The following is a 22,355-nucleotide window of genomic DNA, read 5'->3' as shown; positions in this document are numbered from 1 at the left end:
GAGGCCTCCAGGCGTTATGAAAACCTTTACATGATTGACAAGCCTTTTTAAAGAGTTTTAGTAATGCCACATACAGCACAGGCCTTGATATATTAACATAATCCTGACTTGTGCATCAGAAAGAAGGAGAAGCTTTTAAAAGCGTCTGTACTAATGTAAGCTTGCTGAAATAATGCACATTTAAATTACCACGATTTCCACATATTTTTCTGTTGCTCGTGATAACAGGGCAGAGAAGGGATTTTCCATTCATTATCTTGTATAGATAGATGTGCTTTAGTTATATTCTTTAATATTTCCGATGAAAAAACTAGAGAAGAGACTCAAGGGAGAGGTTTGGCACAGCAGCCAGAGCGTCTTTCTCCATAGTGCAGGGTTCACAATTCGATCCCTGCTGCGGCTCAGCTCAGCAATTTTGTGATTCTGGGCAATAGCTCACTTAATCTCCCCGACGGCCCCCAGTGCCTTGAAACCCTTATGGGGGTGATATGTTCACGCTTTACAAATAGGAATTATTATAACTATGGGGACAAGTAAGACACCTTCCAGTTTTCACTTTCTCTAAAAAGGTAACAATTTGGGGCTTAAGAAAGACAACAGATATTATAACTATTATGGGAACTATAACAATCCATCAGCAAGGCCTCGTTTGGGTTCAACGCCCCAGGTAAAGTCGTGGGGTGGCAGACTGTATACCTAACTAGCACATAGATTACCTAGGTTAGGGGGATGGGTATTAGCTCACCGTGTTCTTTATGCAGCTTGACAAATAAGGTGCAAGGCGCACACTTACTTTTTTCATGGGATCACTCTAATCGTGGGGTAACCTTTACAGAGTCTTCTCCTCCCCAACCTCAAGCTTCTAGCGTAATCGCTGAGAAAGAGGGGTCCCAGTTAACACACACAAAATTATTTACAATACACAGAAATTAGTCCAAATATAAAGACAAAAAAGTCAATCTGCTGACATTGTTTTTAATTACAATGGAGCTGAGCCAACTATTAGGGCAACCATTGGTTGCCCTAATAGTTGGCTCAGCTCCATTGTAATTAAAAACAATGTCAGCAGATTGACTTTTTTGTCTTTATATTTGGACTAATTTTTGTGTTTTGTAAAATAATTTTGTGTGTTTTAACTGGGACCCCTCTTTCTCAGCAATATACATACCCAGGTCCCAGTGACGATATTGGGTGAACCCTTTTGTTGTAACCTACTTCTAGCGTAATCGGTCAGTCATCGTCCAGCTTCTTTTTTTCCATTACCTTCAGGCTACAGATTTCCTTAACAAACACAAAAACTTTACTATGAAAGTTTACTTTGAGGAGCAGGAAAATCATAGTCAACCAGCAGCCCAGGGTCTCCATCGACACTTCCAGTTTAACCAGGCCTGCTGCTTCTATGGCTCTTACCTCTCTAAGGGGATCAGAGACAGATGGCCTGATCAGGCGAGAGTTTCACCAGAGCCCTCACAAAAAGCTTTTAAACAGAATTCACCTAATCAGCCTGAACACCCTAAAAAAAAAAAAAAGAGGATAACTTGGAAGATATGGCGGAGGAGGATTCTCTTTAAGAACAGGCACTTAAACACATTGACAATCCAGCAAGGTCGCCCAATAACAGGAAGGGGGTTCTGGCTCTAATAAGTTCGCATATATATGGGCTAGGATCTTCTAACATTACAAAGGATGTTGGCAAAACGTGGTCTTTAAAATATGATTGCAAAATGGTACAAATCCCACTCTGTGATACTAATGGGATGGAAAGTCAACAGAAAGTCTGCAGTGGTCGTTTAGGGCAAGTACCCACTCCTACAGCACAGGAATGCTAGATAAGTAGCCTGAATTTATAACTGTATGAGAGATGTCTTTATTACAAGGTTTTTCGATCCCAGCTCAGAAGTCAAAGGGCTTTTACCTTCCAAAAGTTTGAATAAGTAGAAGCTTATGGATTTGCACAGGGAAGACCTGTGCAGAGGAGCTACGCTTGTAAGCTAGGAGGTGCAGCAATGTCGATTACACTGTGCTCATCTTAAACCTTAGTAATTGAGCACTTTTTAAAATATCTCCACCACTTGTATCTCCCAGTTTTAAGATCACAACTGGTTTGGAACCATAATTTGGTTTTGTCTTCTCTAGTTTACTTGAGCTATGCCCGCTAGTGATTTGAAAATGAGGTCATTGAATAATGATGGCGGTAATTTCATTTAAATTTTCCTCGTCTGTAGAAGGGTGAATTGTTTTTTCTGCCTTGCATCTAGTTCCTCTTGAATTCTTTGTTAGTTGGGCTGCTCCAAATCTTCATAGTAGGTCGTCGACACAGTCTTCCGCTTGGATGGTAGATTCAGTGTCGACTTTGGCTTTGAAGTCAATGGTGGCCTAGGTGCCAGTGCCAAAGGAGCCCGAACCATTGTGGATCTTTGTGCTCGGCGACTGTCGAGGGGCGATGCTCGCAGACAGGGCTCGTTGGCTGTGAGGCTTTTGGTTGGAGCCTGCCAGAACCCGAAGGCAGCACAGGCCCATGGCTGTGGGGCTTCACGCCCCAACCCATGGGTTGGCACCCTACCTCTACATAAGGCCATCAGAGGATTGCTGCTACATCTTTTGATGTGCCCAACGCCTCTCCCACTGTTATCAGAGGGGTTTTTCTAATGGAAAGTGAGGCCGGACTTGCACGCAGGGTTGTCGTGGGGTGAAGGCAAAGGTTACAAACCTCATGTCAGGGGGACCCGGAGTACTTTGCGTGACATTGGGGACAATTCATTTAATTCATTTAATTCATTTAGGGAGGCCCTTCTCCACATAACTTAACTATTACTATTTTATTAGTCTTTCCCTGCAAAAAGCATAAATGCACCTGCAGTTCAGCTCAAGTTGGTCTCGGCTCACTGATACTACACCACATATTTTCAGTAAGGTTTATGCATTGAAACTTTAGGGTTTGTTAAGTCTTTTAGGTGCTTTATTTGTTGAATCCCCAAATCAATAAAGTAATTATTGTTAATCTTCACATTACTATTAAAGACGCGGACTGGGATGTAGGCATCAGCACAAACGACTGGCCCCAGTGAATACTATAGTCCTAGTCTGCGGTCCTGCCATCCCCTGCCTCAGTCATTTTAAGCCTTTGAAAGTGGCAGAGAATAATGAATGGATTTTAGGAAGACTGCTTGTGCTTTCAGGATGGTGTTCACATGCCCCTGGCATCAATAACTATTAAAAATACTGGACCTTTGCTGTTGAAATGTATTGTGAAGGGTTGATTACCTATTTGTATGGATGACAGGAGATTAAGGACTCAGAACATGTAACTGGTTTGTTTTGAATTCAGAAAAGAACTATCATCCGGGTGCCTGACCTGGTTCATCTTAGGTAGGTCTTTTATTGTCTCCTTCTTCGGCTCCCGCTGTTTGGCCCACATGCGCAGATAGTACTTGTAGTCAGGGGGTTTGGCCTCCTCCTCTGAAACAGAACAAAAATGCAAAAAGAGGTTATGGGACAATGTGCACAAGGTATTCAAATGCATACTCCGTGCTACCTAGCCACAAGAAAAATATGCATATGTCCCGAGACGTTTGTCTATGCAACACAGATAAGGGAAATCAAGAAAAGCGGAGGTAGAAGTATGCAGAAATCTCCACTCAACTTCCAATCATAACCAGAAATAAATCAAAGGGGAGTGGGTAACGCATGATCACGTAAGATAGGATAGTGTCCGTTTTTTATATTCACATATAGGGATCTGTCACAAGTAGGTCCAGAGAAAAGCCAATAGACCAGGCCTGAGCCCAGGTGGCTGAATAATGTTACCACACTTTCACATTAGATGTAAGAGATTATAATTACCCCCAAGTGCATCCCTTTCAACCTTACCCCAATTCCCAGTCACATAATACATTTTGTTTAGGCATGTTTGAGGTAATGTAAACACACATTTCACAGGTCCCATTTTATAAGTGCTCCCACCGAGAGGTGGTTGAGCGCACTCAGCCACATTAAGTAGCTGTGTATTGACACAATGATTTAGAATGCCACCGCGGTAACATGGCGGGCAGTAGCGGCTCCTGGTGGGACTGCTACCAGGCGGTGACGTGGGACGGGAAAGGAGCAGGGTGGGGGGGGGGGGGGGGGGGGGGGTTGGGGGGGGGGGGTAGTAAACACTGGAATACGGATGAATGCAGGTACGTTGACAATTACATCAATAAAAAGAATTTCGTTGCACGCGCTGCATCGCATTTTAATTGTCAACTTACCTGCATTCATCCACATTCCGGTGTTTACTAGCCCCTCCCCATCCTGCCACTCCCCCGTCACTGCCCGGTAGCACTCCCACCAGGAGCCGCTACTGATGGTGGGTGAGGGTCTCTTAAAAAACCTTAAGGGATTCCTAGTTGGACTCTGTTTCTTTGAGGCAACCCACTCTCCTTGGGTTTTTGCAGTAGTATTTTCTTCTTACGCAACACAGATAGCCAGAAGGCTGAGTCCCTGCCCATTGCCAGCCACATAGTTTGAGGCAGGCCTAACATACCACTCAGTGTGCCTAAGCATTATCGACTTTAAAACGCTCCACATTTACTTGCCAAAGTCTTACTCAGACCACAAACTGTAAAACCAGCCAGAGCTGCGGACTACTAGAACTGTGACACTTTGGTCCACTGGTTAAGCGGTCAGCAGTGGAAAATGGCTTGTATCCAATTTCCAAGTTTGAATATTGGTTAAACGTCATATCTCTTTGGCAGAATTTATCCTAGCTGTCAAAACTGCGAGTCTACGAATGGATAAATGCAGAAATCAACTGGTGTATGAAAAAATTAACATTTAAATGTACCTTTCTTCTCAGCAAAGTCCTCATTCCCATCAGCAATTCCAGCTGTGTTCTCTTGAGCAGCAGCTTCTAGACAAAATGGAGCAAGACAATTACAAGGTCATTTACATGTTTAAATTCAGGGTGAAACGAACAGTGAAAGAGACGCAGAACAGCCAGGGCTGCAATGTGACATTAAATAGAACCACTTAGTTGCGCGGGCCTACACATGATAAAATTGCCTTTTATTACTGTGTGTACCTAATGAACATAACCCTCTCTTTGTATTATTACTTAACGCACTGTCTTTTCACCATATTCAGAAGGAAGAACGCCTGATTCTGTCTTGTTGGGATTAAAGCCTTTAAACTGTAGGTGCTTGCCTTTTAGATACACACAAGCTCATTGAGCTGCCCATCCCATTGTTAAACATACACCCTAAATTCTCAGTTCAAGCTTCACTGAGCCTGGAAGATATAAGAAAGTTGCTGACAATGAAACAGAGGCAAACAGACTAAGCGATCTTGACTACTGCCAAAGACACATGGAGCTTCACTGTGATCAAGGATGTAGGAGCGCTGTTGATCGCACTGCACCATGGCAGCATTGTTTTGCCCCCCGCAAGTAGGGGTGGTATTTTGCCCAGGTGCCCCTCCAGTACCATGTCAGCCTAGCAACTATCGGACTTTGGAAGAATGGGGAACTCCGCCAGATATCTTTAAAGTATAAAAGCCAAGATCAGACACATACCAACTGTAGAATAAAGGAAGCACGTTCAATACTCTAAGCAGTACACCTCCAACCCCTACCTTTGCATTCACTGAGTAAACAAACAGAAGAACGTCCAGGATGAGCGCACACCCTTGGTATCTAGACGTTCCCTTGAACGCCACGATGCCCTCGATTCAGCATCATCCTATGAATTACTCAACAAGCCTTCGCTTGAGATCAGCCCAGCATTCTTCCATCTCAAAAAAAGCCAGAGAGCATGAATCTATAACAGACATCAAGCCACATACTAGGGCTACTGTTAAGGAATGTTTTCTTTTGCAGAATGAATCGGTTATAAATCGAAAGGCTGTGCACAAAGCAGCAAGCAGTACCTGTTGTAGGCAGTGGCCTAAGGCTGACAGAGTACTGAAGACCGTTTCTAACACCTACTGTCACATCTGACCATCTAATATGAACTCCAAGTATTAGCGTCTTGCCAACATGTGATGTGGCTGCCCTGTGAAGGTTTTAGGTGCAATATTCAAAAATGCCACTATTGCCACTTTCATAGGTGAATGGTGCTATTGGGTGACCATCAGATGGACTAGTAACCGACAGCAAATGAAAACCCGTATACAATCCAAACAACTACACTTGCATCAGTAGTTACCAGGTAAGAGCCTTGTGCTTCAAATGCCACCATTTTGAAAATGTCAACAGTGTTGTGGCAACTCTTTTTGGAATTTGTCTGAAGCATTAGGAAGAATACTGGCAATTCCATTTTTTTTTTTAGATAATCCAATATGCTTTAGACAAAAAATGATAGACGTGGCCTCGTTATTGTTTAAAGCTCAAAAAAGCTAGTTACACAAAATAAAAAAAGCCATAGCATAACGTCTACTCAAAATATTGAACTTTATTTTCTTTTTTACTTTAAAAGGGGTTGCATTTTTTTTGCCCCAAAGTCATTATTCTTCCTTTTGCACTTCCCAAATTCTGTCTCCTCATTCTGTGATTTCCTAATTTGTGAGAAGTTCAATCTTGGGAGTCCAGATGATCCTAAAATAATCTGTGATTCAGCAATAGTAATACGTTTCTTTGAAAACGGTCATAATGAATTGAGATAATTGTCACAATGAACAGCACTTTTAATGAAATGCCCTATATGCCATTATTTCAGTAAAGGGAAGTAGAACTTCAGTCCTTCTTGGAAATTGTGAATCATCATGGTATTAAATAGTTCAAGATTCCCAATCACCTCCTACATGTTTCGGGGTGAATAGATTTAGGGCTACACCTCAGTTTAATACCAAACTGTATGAAGTACAATACATACACAATGTTGTCCTGCACGGGATAATTGTTACCTCCCTCACACCACACATTTCTTCCATTCAAAAGAGTTCTGTTAATTCACCAAAGAGCTTCATATATTCAGGTGGACAAATTAAGTATAACAAAATCTACAACCCCAATAGCTATGCTTCGAAACCCATGATCTTTGGGCAGAGGGGCCTTACTCTCAGATTCTTTCTACTCTGTAGTTGTTCGGGTAGACGAAAGTCATGATAGAGCTAGGAGAATCCTGTGAGCCTGTTTGGACAAATTTGTAAAATGGCGTCCTTGGCCAAAACAGGTCAGCTTCATTTAAAAGCAGGTTTGATGCTAGAACTGATAGCAAAGTTTCAGGTGCACTCTTGAGAGATCTTCAGAAACAAACATGCAAGACTGACCAATTAGATTGAAGTATGTCTCTGCAAACATCTGAATGCCAGACAGCAACATCTCAACATAATTATCTGTCTTGAAGCCAATGAAGGACTTATTTTGCCTAAAAGAAAAATGGCCAATTTTATAAACCAACGAAGGTCTGGACTATCGTGTTCTAGGCAAGTGCTAACCATATCAGATGAATTGAATGACTTGTGTAAATAGAGGAAACAATTTCCGGGCCTGAACTGATAGCAACTCCCAGGCCAGCCATACAGCATTCTTTTACATCAGACAGAAAAAGGCAAATGTAAGGACGTTCTTGCAGTTTGATGTTTAGGGTTACTTTAAATTCCAAAAATACATCAAAGCTTTAATTATTTAACAGCCACGAGAAACTGTCCATGCAATGCATGCAGTTAGGTATTTCGCAGAAAAGATATGCTCTTAAGGCTGAAAAATATGGCTTATTCTTCTCATTCAGATACAGCCTTTAGAAAGTCATCCAATCTTGAACTGAAAGTAAGCAGCAATGGAATTCAATGTGAGTGTATAAGTCCTAATTATTTTATATATAGTTCAGTGCCATTTAACGTAGGCCTGGGTGCCAAAGGAGGACCAATCTACAAGAAAAAACACTGGCAAAAAAATACTTTTAAAATATCATGGACTGAGGCAATCCCTACGACACTCTGCATGAAAGACAAAATGCTTGGGGAAAAAAAGGACAAGCTGAAGAGACTTAGAACAACTTGTTAAGAAATACAAAAATAAATATGATAAGAAAGTTAGCAGTATACAACAGGATCCAGTGATACACAGAATCAATGACAGCATATATGCCCAGTCAGCCACAAAGGTGCCAAGACCACTTTCAGCCGATCTACTGGCCTTGCCCCAAAAAAGTGCAGTTTGTTTCTAGAATACTAGACTAGAGCGAGAAACGGCTGTGTAATTTGTCTAGAAAGAACTGTAAATAGACTACATTAACATTTTCCTCACTTTGGACAGAACAGGAGGAAAGTGCTTGCTTACACATTGCTTAAGACTGGCCCATCCATGCTGGATTTATTCAATAAAGCCAACATATCTGCCCCTAGCACAGGTAGTCACAGTTCACACCTTTAATGTTTGGAAACGCCGAAAGATCAACATGGTCTTTAAGAACCACAGAATGCACACTATGCTATGAGGTGCCACCTGACTTCAAGGACCTTTTAAGCAATTGCACAGATCCCACCATCCGTAGGTGAAAGGAAGAGGTGACAACATAGGGAGCTAGTGAGAAAGTGTTGAGATGTTGGCATTTTTGTTTAGGTAAGATGTACGATGAAAAATAATTCAGCACCACATTTGCCAAAAAACACTTCTTTAGATGTACCACACTGCAGCTCTCGTAGTGGCCACTAAACCCAGCAGTTCTGCTCCATTCTCATTCCTTAAATGACTTGAAAGCTAGTGGAAATGTTCTTAATGACACAGGAGATCATGGAAATGTATTTGTGCAAGAATCCATTTTTTGCTCTAATTTCTGGTATATGCATACCCATCTTATGAAGGAGGCATCTGTTCATATAGTCATCTTTGCAGACAGGCCCTTAAATGTACTTCCTTTTGACAGGCTCTATCACTTCTAATGTTATTTTAAAGATTGTCCTAAATTATGTTGCGTCACAAGCAATAAATTTCCATTTCACCCTTCAACTACATCCTTTTCTAGATCAGTTTTGAGTGCAAAATGGCAACAATGCCAATTGAAAACCTAGTTTGTGCAAGAGATGCATTGAGTTGTGCATTGTACTTGCTTGGCAAGCTTAATCATATCAAACAGTTGAGTAAGCATGGGTAGGAGTGAAGCCCTGCCGTCTCAGATTTACAGTCAGTGGGGTACTGTCTTTTATGCATATTAGGAGTGGAGGTTATTTTGGCAGTTAGCACTGTGATGAGTGGTACTTTTAGTAAACAGAAGAGAAAAGCTATGTATCTGTGACTGGAATAAAAAAAATGTGCATGCACCCTTCATGTCTATTGCCAGTGCTTCATCAACTTGATCTATAACATGGATAACGTCTTGTAATGTCAGCATTCAGGATGTCTGAAGAGAGTATAATTAATTAAATCTTAGAACAAAATGTGATTATTATTCGGGGTGGGAGACTGCCCAACTTAAAGAATAATCATAACTCTAGTCAGCGTGAACCCTTAAAGTCACTTAGGGCCAGATGTACGACCAAGCATTTTGCGAGTAGAAAATTGCGTCGCAATTTGTGACTTGCAAAATGCGAAGTACAACAGTGTCAGAGACACTGTTAGCAATTCCCAATGGGGTTGCAAAATGCGAGGATCATGGATATTAATGAGCCATTGGCAATTTGCGACCCCATTGGGAATGGCTGGCCCTCCCAGGTATGGTGGCCTGCCGGGCTCAGCAGACCATGTCTGGGACTGCTTTTAAATAAAGCAGTTTTTTTGACTGCAGCCAGTTTTCCTAAAAGGAAAACTGGATGCATTTTTTAAAAAAAAGAAATGAAACGTTTTTGTTTCATTTTTTAAGGGCAGGTAGTGGTCCCTGGGATCAATATAGCTTTTCGGGCCTTCCCACTGTAGGCACATGGGAACAATGTTTCTACATGTCCCACCTTTAAATTTCACATACCCTGCCTTGTGAGTTACAAGGGTTACATAGGTGTGCCTTACTAACATAATAAAAAGAGGTTTTTAACTGTTGAAAAGGAATATTTAACCTGGTCACACTGCAGTAGTCAGGGTACACAGGGTAGGCCTCAAGTCATATTTTATTTTGTCACACTAGTGGATGGAACAATAAGTGCAGCAATCCACAAGTGACAGTTAGCTTTTCATGCCACGAGTGTACTTCTGCACTATATATTGGGGCCCTACAGAAAATTGAATCCGTAATTCCTGTATTAGACAATTTACCCATGTTTAAAATGGAAGCACAGGCACTTTACTACTGACTAGCAGCCCGTCCCGACATTGTCCGGGTATTATTTGCTGCTGGCCAGTAGTATATTGTTTTGTAGGATTTCGTTTTGATAGCATTTCTTATCTGTGACAGGCCTGTGAAACGCTCCGATTCACAGTGCACTGCTGATGCACTTAAGAGTGCGCGTTCAGTAGTGTGTGAACTCGAGTTTCCCTACTTTATTTTTCCTTGCAATATTATATAGCCCGAACTCGACAACATGGCATGAGCACAATTTACATTACAGAAGAACACATTCATTTGTGGTAGGCACGGGGAGACAAAGCGATTTGCCTGGAATCACAGAGTGTTCAGCTGATGCCGAGATGCGACCGTAGCTCCCCAGCTCTAAAGTTCGCAATTCTAGAACTTGTGGCGGGAGGTGTGTCTAAAAGTGTATGTCGGTGCTGGCCATCAATGAGAGAGACCTGTGCATTTTTCAAATGGGTGGTGAAAAAATATGAGTATGTTGCTGGAGATGTGGGCCGCCGTGCCACCAATGTACTTACCGGGGGAGGGTAAACACCAATTATCCTGCAACTTTCTTTCAGCATACCATCACTCCGCATACTTTCATTACGAAAGTACCATGACTCCGCAATGCCATTATAACGCATGGCATTACATTTTATATGCTTTTACCACGCATACATTTACAACGAAATTCGTTGTAAATGCATAAATGGTAAAAGCATGTTTTTTTTTTTTAAACGTTTGGATAAGGTAAGTACGGGTATTGGGATATATGTTTTGGGGTACTGAGGTATATGTTTTGGGGTGTTTAAGTATTTTAAGGGTTCAGATATAGTTTTGGGTTATGGGGTACAGGGTTAGTTTAAGGGTTTAGGAATAGGTATGGGTTTTGGGGTACAGGGGTATTTTTTTTTTTTAGTTAAATTTATATTTATTACACCTTCAAGTCACATACACAGCCAGCATCGCCTACAACCCGGAGGCATCAAAAAATTCACCCTCCAAACCCTGGGTAAAGGTAAGTTACACAGCCGTAAAGACCAACAGCCCGAGGGACTGGCGGCGAAACTGCAGGTGTGGAACAAGTGTGCAGAGGCAATAGTTCATAGCAGCTACATTTGGAGGATCACAACATATAAGCAGGATGCACACCCCACAACGCCAACAAAATCAGACCCAGGTGTAGCTAGGCGTGTCAGATTGGCAGGATCGAAATAGCCACCCGGGAAGTACTGCGTATATACCCAGAGTCGAGGGCATCGCCAACGGGGACCCAGGGAAAGGTGTACAAAGGGGAGGAGACCCCCCAAACAATAACAATCCCACCCACCCCGAAAGAAGAACAAGCCAGACTACCTAAATCCGTGTCCACCACCCACCTCCCACTCTGCACCACAACCCTGGACCCCTCAGCCGGGCTAAGGGAGGGAAGCAAATGCCCACTAGGGCGGGATAACGCTCTGGGAAGGGGACAGCGGGTGCTACAAGTCAGAACAGCCGTCACAAGCAACACCCAACACAAACCACCACAAAAATCAGGCACGACTCACCACACTGTCACAACAGGAAGGCCTTCAACTGACACACTCCTCATCCATAGCTGACGCAGCCCCCTCCTCCTGTAGCACATCCAGTTCCACACTCTCTGAATCAGACTCACCAACCTCTTTCGAACTTTGAAACGCCCTAAACAAACCCCAAAAGTTTTTGGGTCTACTCATCGGGGGTAGGAGTTCACTATACACCTCCGATTGCGTGCAACAGTAAAGCAAGTCTGTTTCCCATCGTTTTTTAGTAGGGACTGGCCCCCGCATCCAGCACAGAGCTATCAGCCGCTTTGCTGTCAGTAATGCCATGTCCGCAAGTCGCCGCATAGCCACAGGAAGTGGTTTTGAAAAACCGAGTAAGGCGAGCGCCGGGTTAGGCAAGATCACCTCACCAAGGATAGCGCGGAGGTCCGCAAAGACCTCTACCCAGTACTTATGTATGGCAGGACAAGTCCAGGCCATATGGAGAAAGTCTGCTGTGTGAAAGTGGCATCGCTCACACTCCGCCGACTCCCTAAGGCCATACCTGTGCAACCTCTCGGGCGTGTAGTAGACACGCTGTAGGAATTTAAAATGCACCAGGCGGTGCCTACCGTTGAGCGAGATTTTCCTAGTATTAGTCGCACAATAATGCCACATGCCGTCTGAGATGGGAGATTGGAGGTCAGCCTGCCAGGCCAGGCGGGCCTTGGAGGGGGGATATTGCCGTTGGCTATCACCCAGTGACCTAAGAGCTGTGATCAGTTTGCGAGATGAGGGGGTCTTGATGACATAGGTGAGTTCTGGCATCTCCGGCGGTTCAGCTAGGTCCGGGCCTAAAACGGCGAGGGCCGGTCTACGAACCCTGTGGTATTGAAAACTATGAAGCAGCGTTGCCCCGGGACAGGATTGAAGGACCTGCTGCAACGTTTTCAGAGTGCCCTGTGAGAAGAGATCTCCCATGGTAACAATGCCTAGGTCACGTAGCGCCTTCAGGACGCCCTTCTCCGTCAATGGAGCCAACCAGGCCGCCCATTCTACACGGAGCAAAGGTGAATATAGCAGCGTGCACTCACGGGAACCAATCAGTGCGTGCCAAGCATGATTCGTGGCAGCTATAGAGTCCAGATTGCGACCCTTCTATCTGGTGGGTAACATACTGTCGCCGGAAGCGGGACGGGGTCTGCGAAGAGTCGCTCCAATTTCACATGAGGGATACCTGGATCCCCATGAATCCACGTATGTAGATGTGCACCCTGAGCAAGCCTATAGTATCGCTCCAGGTCTGGAGCCCCAAGGCCCCCCTGTTCGTACGGAAGGGTGAGCGTCTGCCACTGCACCCGAGGCTGTTTGCCCCCCCACGCCAGGCGGACAAGCGTCTGGGTAAGTCGCCGGAAAAAGGCTTTGGAAAGGACTACCGGTATATTCACGAATAGGAAAAGGAACCTAGGGAGCACCACCATTTTCATGAGTGCAATCCTGCCCATAAGAGAAAGCGGGAGCCTGAACCACACTTCGACATCATCTACCAGTTTGGAGTAGGCAACTCCATAATTCTCGCGTATCAGGACCTCCGGGTCCGTATGAATGCATATCCCTAAGTAGCGGATAGAGTCCGTGGTCCATTGCAGGGGGTACTCCGAGTCGAAAGGGAGCGTCACCGGCGTCAGGGGCAACGCCACTGACTTATTCCAGTTGACGCGGAGGCCCGAAAGAGCTCCGAACCTCACCACCTCCCGCAGAACCGCAGAGAGGTTAGTCTCCGGGTCCCGGACATATAGCAGAGTGTCATCCGCATATGTTGAGATACCGATCTGGTACGTCGGAAAGTTTATCCCTTCAAACCGATGATACTCTCGTATAGCGCAGGCGAGAGGTTCCGCTACCATGGCATACAGCAACGGAGAGAGGGGGCAACCCTGACGCGTGCCCCTCCCAATCTCGATGGGAGCAGTGACCAGGTTACCTATCTTTAGCCTCGCGGTGGGTTTGTAGTACAGGGCTCCCAACATTTGTAGAAACGGTTCCCCTAGGCCGAACTTACGAAGGACCCTCAGCATGAACGACCACTCAACAGAATCGAAGGCCTTCTCCATATCCAAGAAGATGGCCACAGCTTTGTTTTCTTGTTTGACGTGCTGGATCGTGCCTAGGACCGTGCGGATATTATAAGTGAGATTGCGTGAGGGAACAAACCCAGCCTGCTCCGGAGCAACTAGGTCCGGGACCAGCAACGCCAAACGAGTCGCAAGCACCTTAGCATACAGTTTCGCGTCCACATTTATCAGCGATAGCGGTCGGTAGGAGCCACACTGATTAAGGGGTTTGCCAGGTTTCGGGATGGTAATAAGCAACGCCTCTCTCATGGATTTCGACATGCTGCCCTGTTGGCAAATGTCATCGAACAGGAGCATTAAGTACGGGACCAGTTGTTCCTGAAAGGCCTTGAAGAAAGACACCGTGAGACCATCCGCTCCAGGAGCGCTACCAGATCTCATGCCCCCCAGCGCTTCCGTTACCTCCTCTTTCTGTATGGGGGCCATAAGGAACTCCCTCTGCCAGTCGGCCAGGAAGGGCATTTGAATGAAACTCAAATAGTCGTCGATTTCGTCCTCGAGGTGTGCATCCCTCGAGGAGTAGAGGGCAGTGTAGTAGGCATGAAATTCCGCCAAGATATCCTGCTCCTCCGTAACCACCGCCCCAGTAGCTGTCACCAACTCCTCGATAACCAATGGGGGCCTACTGTTGCGCATAAGTTTAGCTAGGAGTGCACCAGGCCGCTCCCGTTCCCCATACACGCGCGCCGTCGCGTATTTGCCCATGTGTTTAATTTCCCTGTCCGCTTCCTCCTGAAATTCATCTACCAAGGACTTAAGCTTGACCGTGTCAGCTGCGTCCCCCGAGTTCACCGCCTGACCATCCAGATCAGCGAGCTGTGTCTCGAGCGACTGCAGGCGTCTCCTGATAGCTTTGAGCACCCCAGAATGCTTCGCCATAGTCATTCCCCTTATGTAGACCTTAAATGCGTCCCAGAGAACTTGTACGCTGTCCACGGAGCCCACATTGGTTGCGAAATAGGCCTCTATGTCTTCGGCGAGTTCCCCTCTGAAAACCTCATCCAAGAGGGAGTACGGGGGGAACCTCCACGTAAAGGGGGGAATCCTCCTGGGAGGAGCCACCAGCAACAAGAGCAAGGGCGAGTGATCAGACAGCGTGCGCGGGAGAACTGTGCAATCCTTAATCAATCAATCAATCAGTGACACTTATAAAGCGCGCTACATACCCGTGGGGTCTCAAGGCGCTGGGGGGGGGGGGAGCCGCTACTGCTCGAACAGCCAGGTCTTCAGCTTCTTCCTGAAGGAGAGGTGGTCTTGGGTCAGGCGCAGGTCGGTCGGGAGGGAGTTCCAGGTCTTGGCGGCCAGGTGGGAGAAGGACCTTCCTCCTGTAGTCGCTCTTCGGATGCGGGGGACGGCGGCGAGGGCGTGGTTGGCTGATCGGAGGTGGCGTTTGGGAGCGTAGAAGTTGACTCGGCTGTTGAGGTAGCTCGGGCCTTGGTCGTGTAGGGCTTTGTGTGCGTGGGTGAGGAGGCGGAAGGTGATTCTTTTGTTGACGGGGAGCCAGTGAAGGTCTCGCAGATGTCCGGAGATGTGGCTGGTTCGTGGGATGTCGAGGATGAGTCTGGCTGAGGCGTTCTGGATCCGCTGGAGTCTCTTCTGGAGCTTGGCGGTGGTCCCGGCGTAGAGGGCGTTGCCGTAGTCCAGTCGGCTGGTGACGAGGGCCTGGGTGACGGTCTTCCTGGTCTCGGTGGGGATCCACCAGAAGATCTTCCGTAGCATGCGTAGGATGTTGAAGCATGCAAGGAGACGTTGTTGACTTGCCTGGTCATGGAGAGGGAGGAGTCCAGGATGAAGCCCAGGTTGCGTGCATGGTCTGTCGGTTTGGGTGCGGTGCCCAGGGCGGGAGGCCACCAGGAGTCGTCCCAGGCGGAGGGAGAGGAGCCCAGGATGAGGACCTCCGTCTTGTCCGAGTTCAGTTTCAGGCGGCTGGTCGTCATCCACTCGGCTACCTCTTTCATCCCTTCGTGCAGGTTGGCTCTGGCGGCGGCGGGGTCGTTGGTCAGGGAGAGGATCAGCTGGGTGTCGTCGGCGTAGGAGATTATGCTGAGGTTGTGTTTGCGTACGATGGCCGCGAGGGGGCTCATGTAGACGTTGAAGAGGGTGGGGCTCAGAGATGATCCTTGGGGGACGCCGCAGATGACTTCGGTGGCCTCTGACTTGTACGGTGGTAGGCGGACTCTCTGTGTTCTCCCGTCGAGGAAGGAGGTGATCCACTCCAGCGCCTTGTCCTGGATTCCGACGTTGCTGAGGCGCCGTACTAGGGTGCGGTGGCAGACCGTGTCGAATGCCGCGGAGAGGTCTAGGAGGATGAGGGCCGCTGTTTCTCCATTGTCCATCAGGGCTCGGATGTCGTCGGTGGCGGCGATGAGGGCGGTCTCGGTGCTGTGGTTGGCTCGGAAGCCGGACTGTGAGGGGTCGAGGGATCCGTTCGTCTCGAGGAAAGCGGCCATCTGCTTGTTGACGGTCTTCTCGATGACTTTGGCTGGAAACGGGAGGAGCGAGATGGGGCGGTAATTCTTGAGGTCGGTGGGGTCCGCTGTTGGTTTCTTGAGTAGGGCGCTGAGTTCGGCGTGTTTCCAGCTCTCGGGGAAGATGGTGGTGTCGAGGGATGTGTTGATGATGTCTCGCAGGTGGGGTGCGATGACAGCGTCGGCTTTGTTGAAGACGTGGTGAGGGCAGGGGTCGGTCGGTGATCCGGAGTGGATCCTTAACCATATCCAGCAAAGAGCGGGAAACAAACCAATAATCTATGCGTGTATGAATGTTGTGATAGGCCGAGTAGTGAGTGTACCCACCCCGCCCCGAGTGCCTATGCCGCCACACATCAAGTAAATCAAGTTTCACACATTCCGACAGGAGGAGGGACGCGGATGGCGCAGGGGACCTAGGGGGGCCCGCAGATCTGTCAAGGTCCGGGTTCAGCACCAAGTTAAAATCCCCTCCCCACAGCATTCTAGAGCCCACAAACTGCCTGCAGCTGTCAGCAAGCGAAGAATAGAACTCCGGGGAATCGTAGTTGGGGCCATACACATTCACCAGCAGAAGATCCTGATCCTTTCCAACACAACGTGCAACCACAAACCTCCCTTCCGGGTCTACCGCCACCCGGGTCAGCGACAGTCGGGATTTGGGATTAGCCCATATGAGCACCCCCCTAGCATGCGTTGTGAACCCCGCAGCGACACAAGCGGGGCCGAGGCCCCTCACTTGCAACATAGGGCTGGAAAGCGGCAGATGTGTTTCCTGCAGTAAAGCAAGGTCAATGTGATGGCGTTGCAGATAGGCTAAGACCTTCCTGAGTTTGCGGAAATCGTTAAGCCCCCTCACATTCCAGGACAGCAATCGCAGAGAGCCCAGGGAGCTCTCCGCACTCAGTGAGTCAGCAGCCGACATGGCAGTTTAGAAAGTAAAATGTCGCAGAGCAGATAGTGTGGCAGACACAGTGCAGTAGTTGGCAAAAACAAACCCCCCACCCGACGAACCTTGAACCCCAAACAGCATGGCAGCAGCAATACATAAACACAGCTAACAACCACCCACCCACAGCCGACCAACCCCAACCCGGTCAGACAGAGCGTAGCACTACCCACCCTGAGCCCACCCGAAACACCCCACTACAAACCCAAGACCCCCTAGAGGGTCAGAAAGCTGAAAGCGCAGGGGCAGAGGTTCTGGCCAGACCACAATACTCTCCAACAAGGGCCAGATACAGTCGTTGCTCCCAGCCCCACCCCCATTGCGTTCGGCACCCCACGTGAGCCCCAGCAGCAGAGCAAGCAGAGTGGTGAATAAACAGTCCCCACGTGCCACCGGGAGCACCCCCCCGATAACAGACGGAAAGCAACAAAAGTTCGAGCCCCAAGTCGTGGCACCACCACTAGCCAGGCAATTCAAGAGTCACAACCAAAATGCTATGGAGGCAAAGGAGAGACACTTCAAGAACTGGAATGCAATACATACAGTCGCGGTGAAGTAGCCAAACCAAGCCACACAGCCAGAGACAGTTCAGCCCTGACCCTCCAAAGATACAGCTTCCTCATCCTCCGTACGCTGATCCCTCGGGCTGTTGCGCTGTTCTTTGGCCCATTCTTTAAGCGACTTTTTCAGGTCAGCCGGGTCGGTGAAAAACTGCGAATGTCCTTGTTTATTGATCCGGAGTCTCGCCGGGTATAGCATGGCGTAGTCGAGCCCCATGTCTCTCATCTGTTTCTTGTAGGGGGCGAATCGCTTCCGCTCCTCTTGCACCCTAGCTGTAAAGTCAGGATAGAGGGAGATGTTCATTCCTTCAAACTGCAAGTCCCCCTTCTCCCTCGCCAGACGGAGGGCCAGGTCGCGGTCCCTGTAGTTCAAAAGTTTTGCAATGATTGGTCTCGGAGGGAGGCCAGGCTGCGGTTTGGGACCGAGAGTGCGATGGGCCCTCTCAACAATAAACATGGGGGAGAAGACGTCCTCCCCTAGGAGCTTGAGAAGCAACTTCTCGACGAACAGTTCCATCTTTCCGGTGTTGGTGGATTCCGCAACCCCCGTGATGCGGACGTTGGAGCGCCGTGAACACGCTTCCAGGTCCTCCGTTTTGTCCTGTATGACTTGGAGGAGGCGGCCGAATTGCTTACGATCCTTATCCCACTCCGTTTGGGCCTCCTCCGCCTCTGTCAGCCTACGCTCCGCCATGTCCAAACGTTCCGCATGCTTGTCCACCCTCTCTGACATCCTGTCCATACGGAATGATAAGGCATCGATTTTCGAGCCGATCGCTGACATGCTGTCCTGCAGGCCTTTCTCCATGGCGCCGAGCATTTCACATATGTCCGCACAGAGCGAGCCCTCCGCCGCCTGTGATGATGTTTCCGGGGGAGCACCCTCCGCGCCCTTCAGCCTCCGTTGCTCAAACGTGAGCTTCGGCTGATTTCTGTCCCCTTTCCCCATGGCAGGGCTCACAAAATATGTGCCAAGCAAGAAGCAAGAGGCGGCCCGATGTAGGGGGAGAGCCGGGGGGAGCGAACTCCGCGAAGCAGTCCGGTGCGCAGCAAGGAACGGAGGTCAAAGATGGCGGCCGCGAGCCGCGTGGCACAGAGTAGTCCAGGGGGAGAAATCCAAACTCCAGACTCGGTGCAGGTCACACCGCAGGGTGTCGAGAAACGCCAGTACACACCAAAGCACACAGTCCAACACCAGTGTCTCTCCAGTCCTCAGGCCGATCAGAGTAGTGGCGGAGCCCGCCAACCGGCAACCGTAGGGCGCAACTTCCCGCGGTTCGGTCCGTAGGCCACTTCGGGGACCCCCAGGTCCCCACCCAGGAGTTGCAGCAAACACACACGAGGCAGAGGGGCAACAGTGAGCCAGCGCTGGCGAGGATCGGTCCAGAATCGGCACAGGGTAGAAGGCAGTCCGGCAGACCGGGGCCACACAGCAACCTCACGCCGCACGTAGTGTTACGTAGGGCGGGCAGCACCCAAGGATAGTCCGCGGATCGCGGCCTGGTCCGCAACTCCAAACTCCGCCGGTCCGTTGATCGATGCCACCACCGATTCCGATCAGGAAAGGTGCCCCCAGCAGCCCCAGGGGTCGTAGAAGCAAAATCCGCCCTCGCTGAGGGCAGTGAGGCACCAAAAAGGATCAATTTGACGAATATTAAAGGGGCTCAGGCGAGGAGCTCAGCTCTCACATGTCTTGCATGGACGCCAGCAAGCTCCGCCCCCCGTACAGGGGTATTTTTAAGGTTCAGGGCTAGGTTTGGGTTTTGGGGTATAGGGGTATTTTTAGGGTTCAGGGGTAGGTTTGGGTTTTGGGGTACAGGGGTATTTTAAGGGTTCAGGGCTAGGTTTGGGTTTTGGGGTACAGGGGTATTTTTAGGGTTCAGTGCTAGGATTGGGTTTTGGGGTACAGGGGTATTTTAGGATTCAGGGGTAGGTTTGGGTTTTGGGGTACAGGGGTATTTTTAGGGTTCAGGGGTAGGTTTGGGTTTTGGGGTACAGGGGTATTTTTAGGGTTCAGCGGTAGGTTTGGGTTTTGGGGTACAGGGGTATTTTTAGGGTTCAGCGGTAGGTTTGGGTTTTGAGGTACAGGGGTATTTATAGGGTTCAGGGCTAGGTTTGGGGTACAGGGGTATTTTTAGGGTTTAGGGATAGGTTTGGGTTTTGGGGTACAGGGTATATTTATAGGGTTAAGATGGGTTAGTGTTTAAGGGTGTTGGGGTATTTTAAGAAGTAAGGGTGGGTTATGATTATGGGGTGCAGGGGTATTTAAAGGGAGCAGGGTGGGATTAGCACACAATATGAGACATGGCATGAAGGGCGGAACGTACCACACGCCCCCAGCGTTTGTCACGCCCCCAGCACAAGCACAAAGCAGACACGCCCACAAGGGACTACTTTGCTGGCACGGTTCTTTTACCTTTTAAATGTATATGGTAGGCGTCTGCATAGAGTATGTCCATCTGCTGTATCTGCCCTTTCCAACTCTGTATTGGGTGTTGTGATTGGTGCTGTGGTTCCTGAGATTACCCGCCTCAAAGGTTTGGGCTCTCTCTTTATTATATTGGTATGGATTAGCAGGGGTAAATTACTCAGATTTCTGAATCCAGCCCAAATATAGAATTAAGCACAAGGTGAAAAATAAGAGAAGATAACACAGAAAAGACTGATTGCCTACACTCTTCTTCCCTTGATGTCTCAGGAATGGCTCGAAGAGGACTTGTTCTATTGAGCCTTTCAGCAGTAGTACAACTATCCATTTCAGTAGCAACGTCACTCACTAGGGGGCTAATTAAGAGAAGATGGAATGGCTTTTGTGTATAGTGTACCCAGAAGCCCTTTGTCAATTAGATATCCATTTGAGTATTGTGGAAATAATCATATACCTCTAATCAGGGTGTCATGATCAAAGACCTTCTGAAATTGGGCTTACCAAGGAAGAGGCTACACCTGCAGCAACATTTTCTCCAATGCCTACTCTTACTTGGCCCACACGGATGGATCCTCCTTAGTGAGTGGAACAAAAATGTTTGCCCAGAACATTTATAATATCCGCTTCTAGGTATCCCGGGTTCTTTATATGAAGAGCCTTCTCTGCAGCAGGGCCTCTTTTCTGAATCTTTCTAGGACTTCATCTACTTGAAATCTACACAGTTTATTGCCATCCTTGATAGCAATAAATGAAAATGTTAATAAAAGAGACCTTGATTAGAATAACGTCACACTCATCCATTATTTGTTGGGCACACACTACAAAATTAATATCCTCCAACCACCATTGAATCGAAGAAAACTTAGTCATTCAAACTAACTGCACCATGTATTATCAAATTTCAGCACACATGAATGTCAACTAAGAGGTTAAACAGATATCCTTCTAAAGAGAATTATATATTTACATAACAGTTTTCTGTATTGCTTCTGTGCCACTAAGGCATAGGTAAGATGTGAAAATAACAATTAGAATGGAGTAATAAGAGCATCGAACAGTTAATGGCATATAAAAAATTACATTAAAAACAGTTTAGGTGGAGCTGGAAAAGGTGGGTTTTCAATTATTTCCTGAAAGAAAGTTTTTGGTGGAAAGAATTGCAAGTTATCCGGAAATAAGCTACGTAATACTGTTGCCGCATTGGTAAAAGACTGATTTTGAACCAGCGCTTTTATGAATCTAGCTTTTACCACAAGAAAGTTCCTGCTTTTGAGGACCCGACTCAAAAAATAGGTTGATGAGGTATGAAGATTTTAGATGGATTGCTCCAATGGTAATCCTGCTTTTTTAAAATTGGATAGTCACATTAATGAGTAAAGGTAACTTGCTAATATTTGGGAAGGCATATTTCAACTTCCCTGTGGAGAAGAGGAGTCTTGCTACTGAACGGAAAGTGGCTTTCAGTGGGGTGAGGAACGCCTACCAGTGTCTTCAAAGTTCAGACCGGAGATATTTAAAGCATGGGCCTTAAACTATTACATCCTATTTTCTGTCACAGGACCAGCCTTGCTGTAAAATTTTGCACTAATTGAAACTACTCAATCTCACCACTAGATAATCATCTCAGTTTGGATTATGCATAGTGTGATGCCCAAAATCTCTCATGACAGCAACCCACACATTCCATGCTGTGTTGGTGTGCTCTTAAGGAGTTATCCTACACTAGCCTAAGTCTGCAGTTTGTCCTCAGAAATGCTCTTAAGAAGTTATCCTACACTAGCCTAAGTCTGCAGATTTTCCTCAGAAATGCTGGATGGTTGCACGCATTTTCTTCCAGTTGCAACGGTTAGATGATAATACCAGAAATGACCACTTACAGATAAAGGGAAGACCCATCATAGAGCTTTCTCCACCAACATTTCTACTCTATTACTCTTTCTTTTTGTGTTAATTTTAGGGTGCAGCTGATGTCTGCAAACCTCGTGTGGCCATCATCAATCACTGAATCGTTTGCCATACTACAATTTTGAAGTCACAAATTTGTAAATTGCTTCAGGCCTTGAAATTACTGTTTGGTTGTATCGGTCACAGAAAGGATGGCGATAAAGGGCTCTGTGAAGTAGTAC

The 22,355-nt window shown here is 47.3% G+C and overlaps 1 protein-coding gene across 4 annotated transcripts in view; it reads right to left on the bottom strand.

Moving 5' to 3' along the window:
* TBC1D9B (TBC1 domain family member 9B) overlaps positions 1 to 22,355 on the bottom strand; it is a 169,932-nt gene that overhangs the window by 7,734 nt on the left and 139,843 nt on the right. For 3 of the 4 annotated variants that reach the window (XM_086931332.1, XM_086931334.1, XM_086931335.1), the window contains 2 exons: positions 4,826 to 4,891; positions 3,356 to 3,459 (listed from right to left, as the gene is read on the bottom strand). In XM_086931332.1, coding sequence (XP_086787458.1) covers positions 3,356 to 3,459; positions 4,826 to 4,891 — 170 coding nt within the window. The remainder of the gene's footprint in view (positions 1 to 3,355; positions 3,460 to 4,825; positions 4,892 to 22,355) is intronic. The other variant, XM_086931336.1, reaches the window with a different exon arrangement.

Source organism: Lissotriton vulgaris, chromosome 7 (assembly GCF_964263255.1).
Source record: "Lissotriton vulgaris chromosome 7, aLisVul1.2, whole genome shotgun sequence".
NCBI lineage: Eukaryota > Metazoa > Chordata > Amphibia > Caudata > Salamandridae > Lissotriton > Lissotriton vulgaris.
Note: the sequence above shows the minus strand (reverse complement) of the source record. Positions and strands in the feature narration are given on the sequence as shown.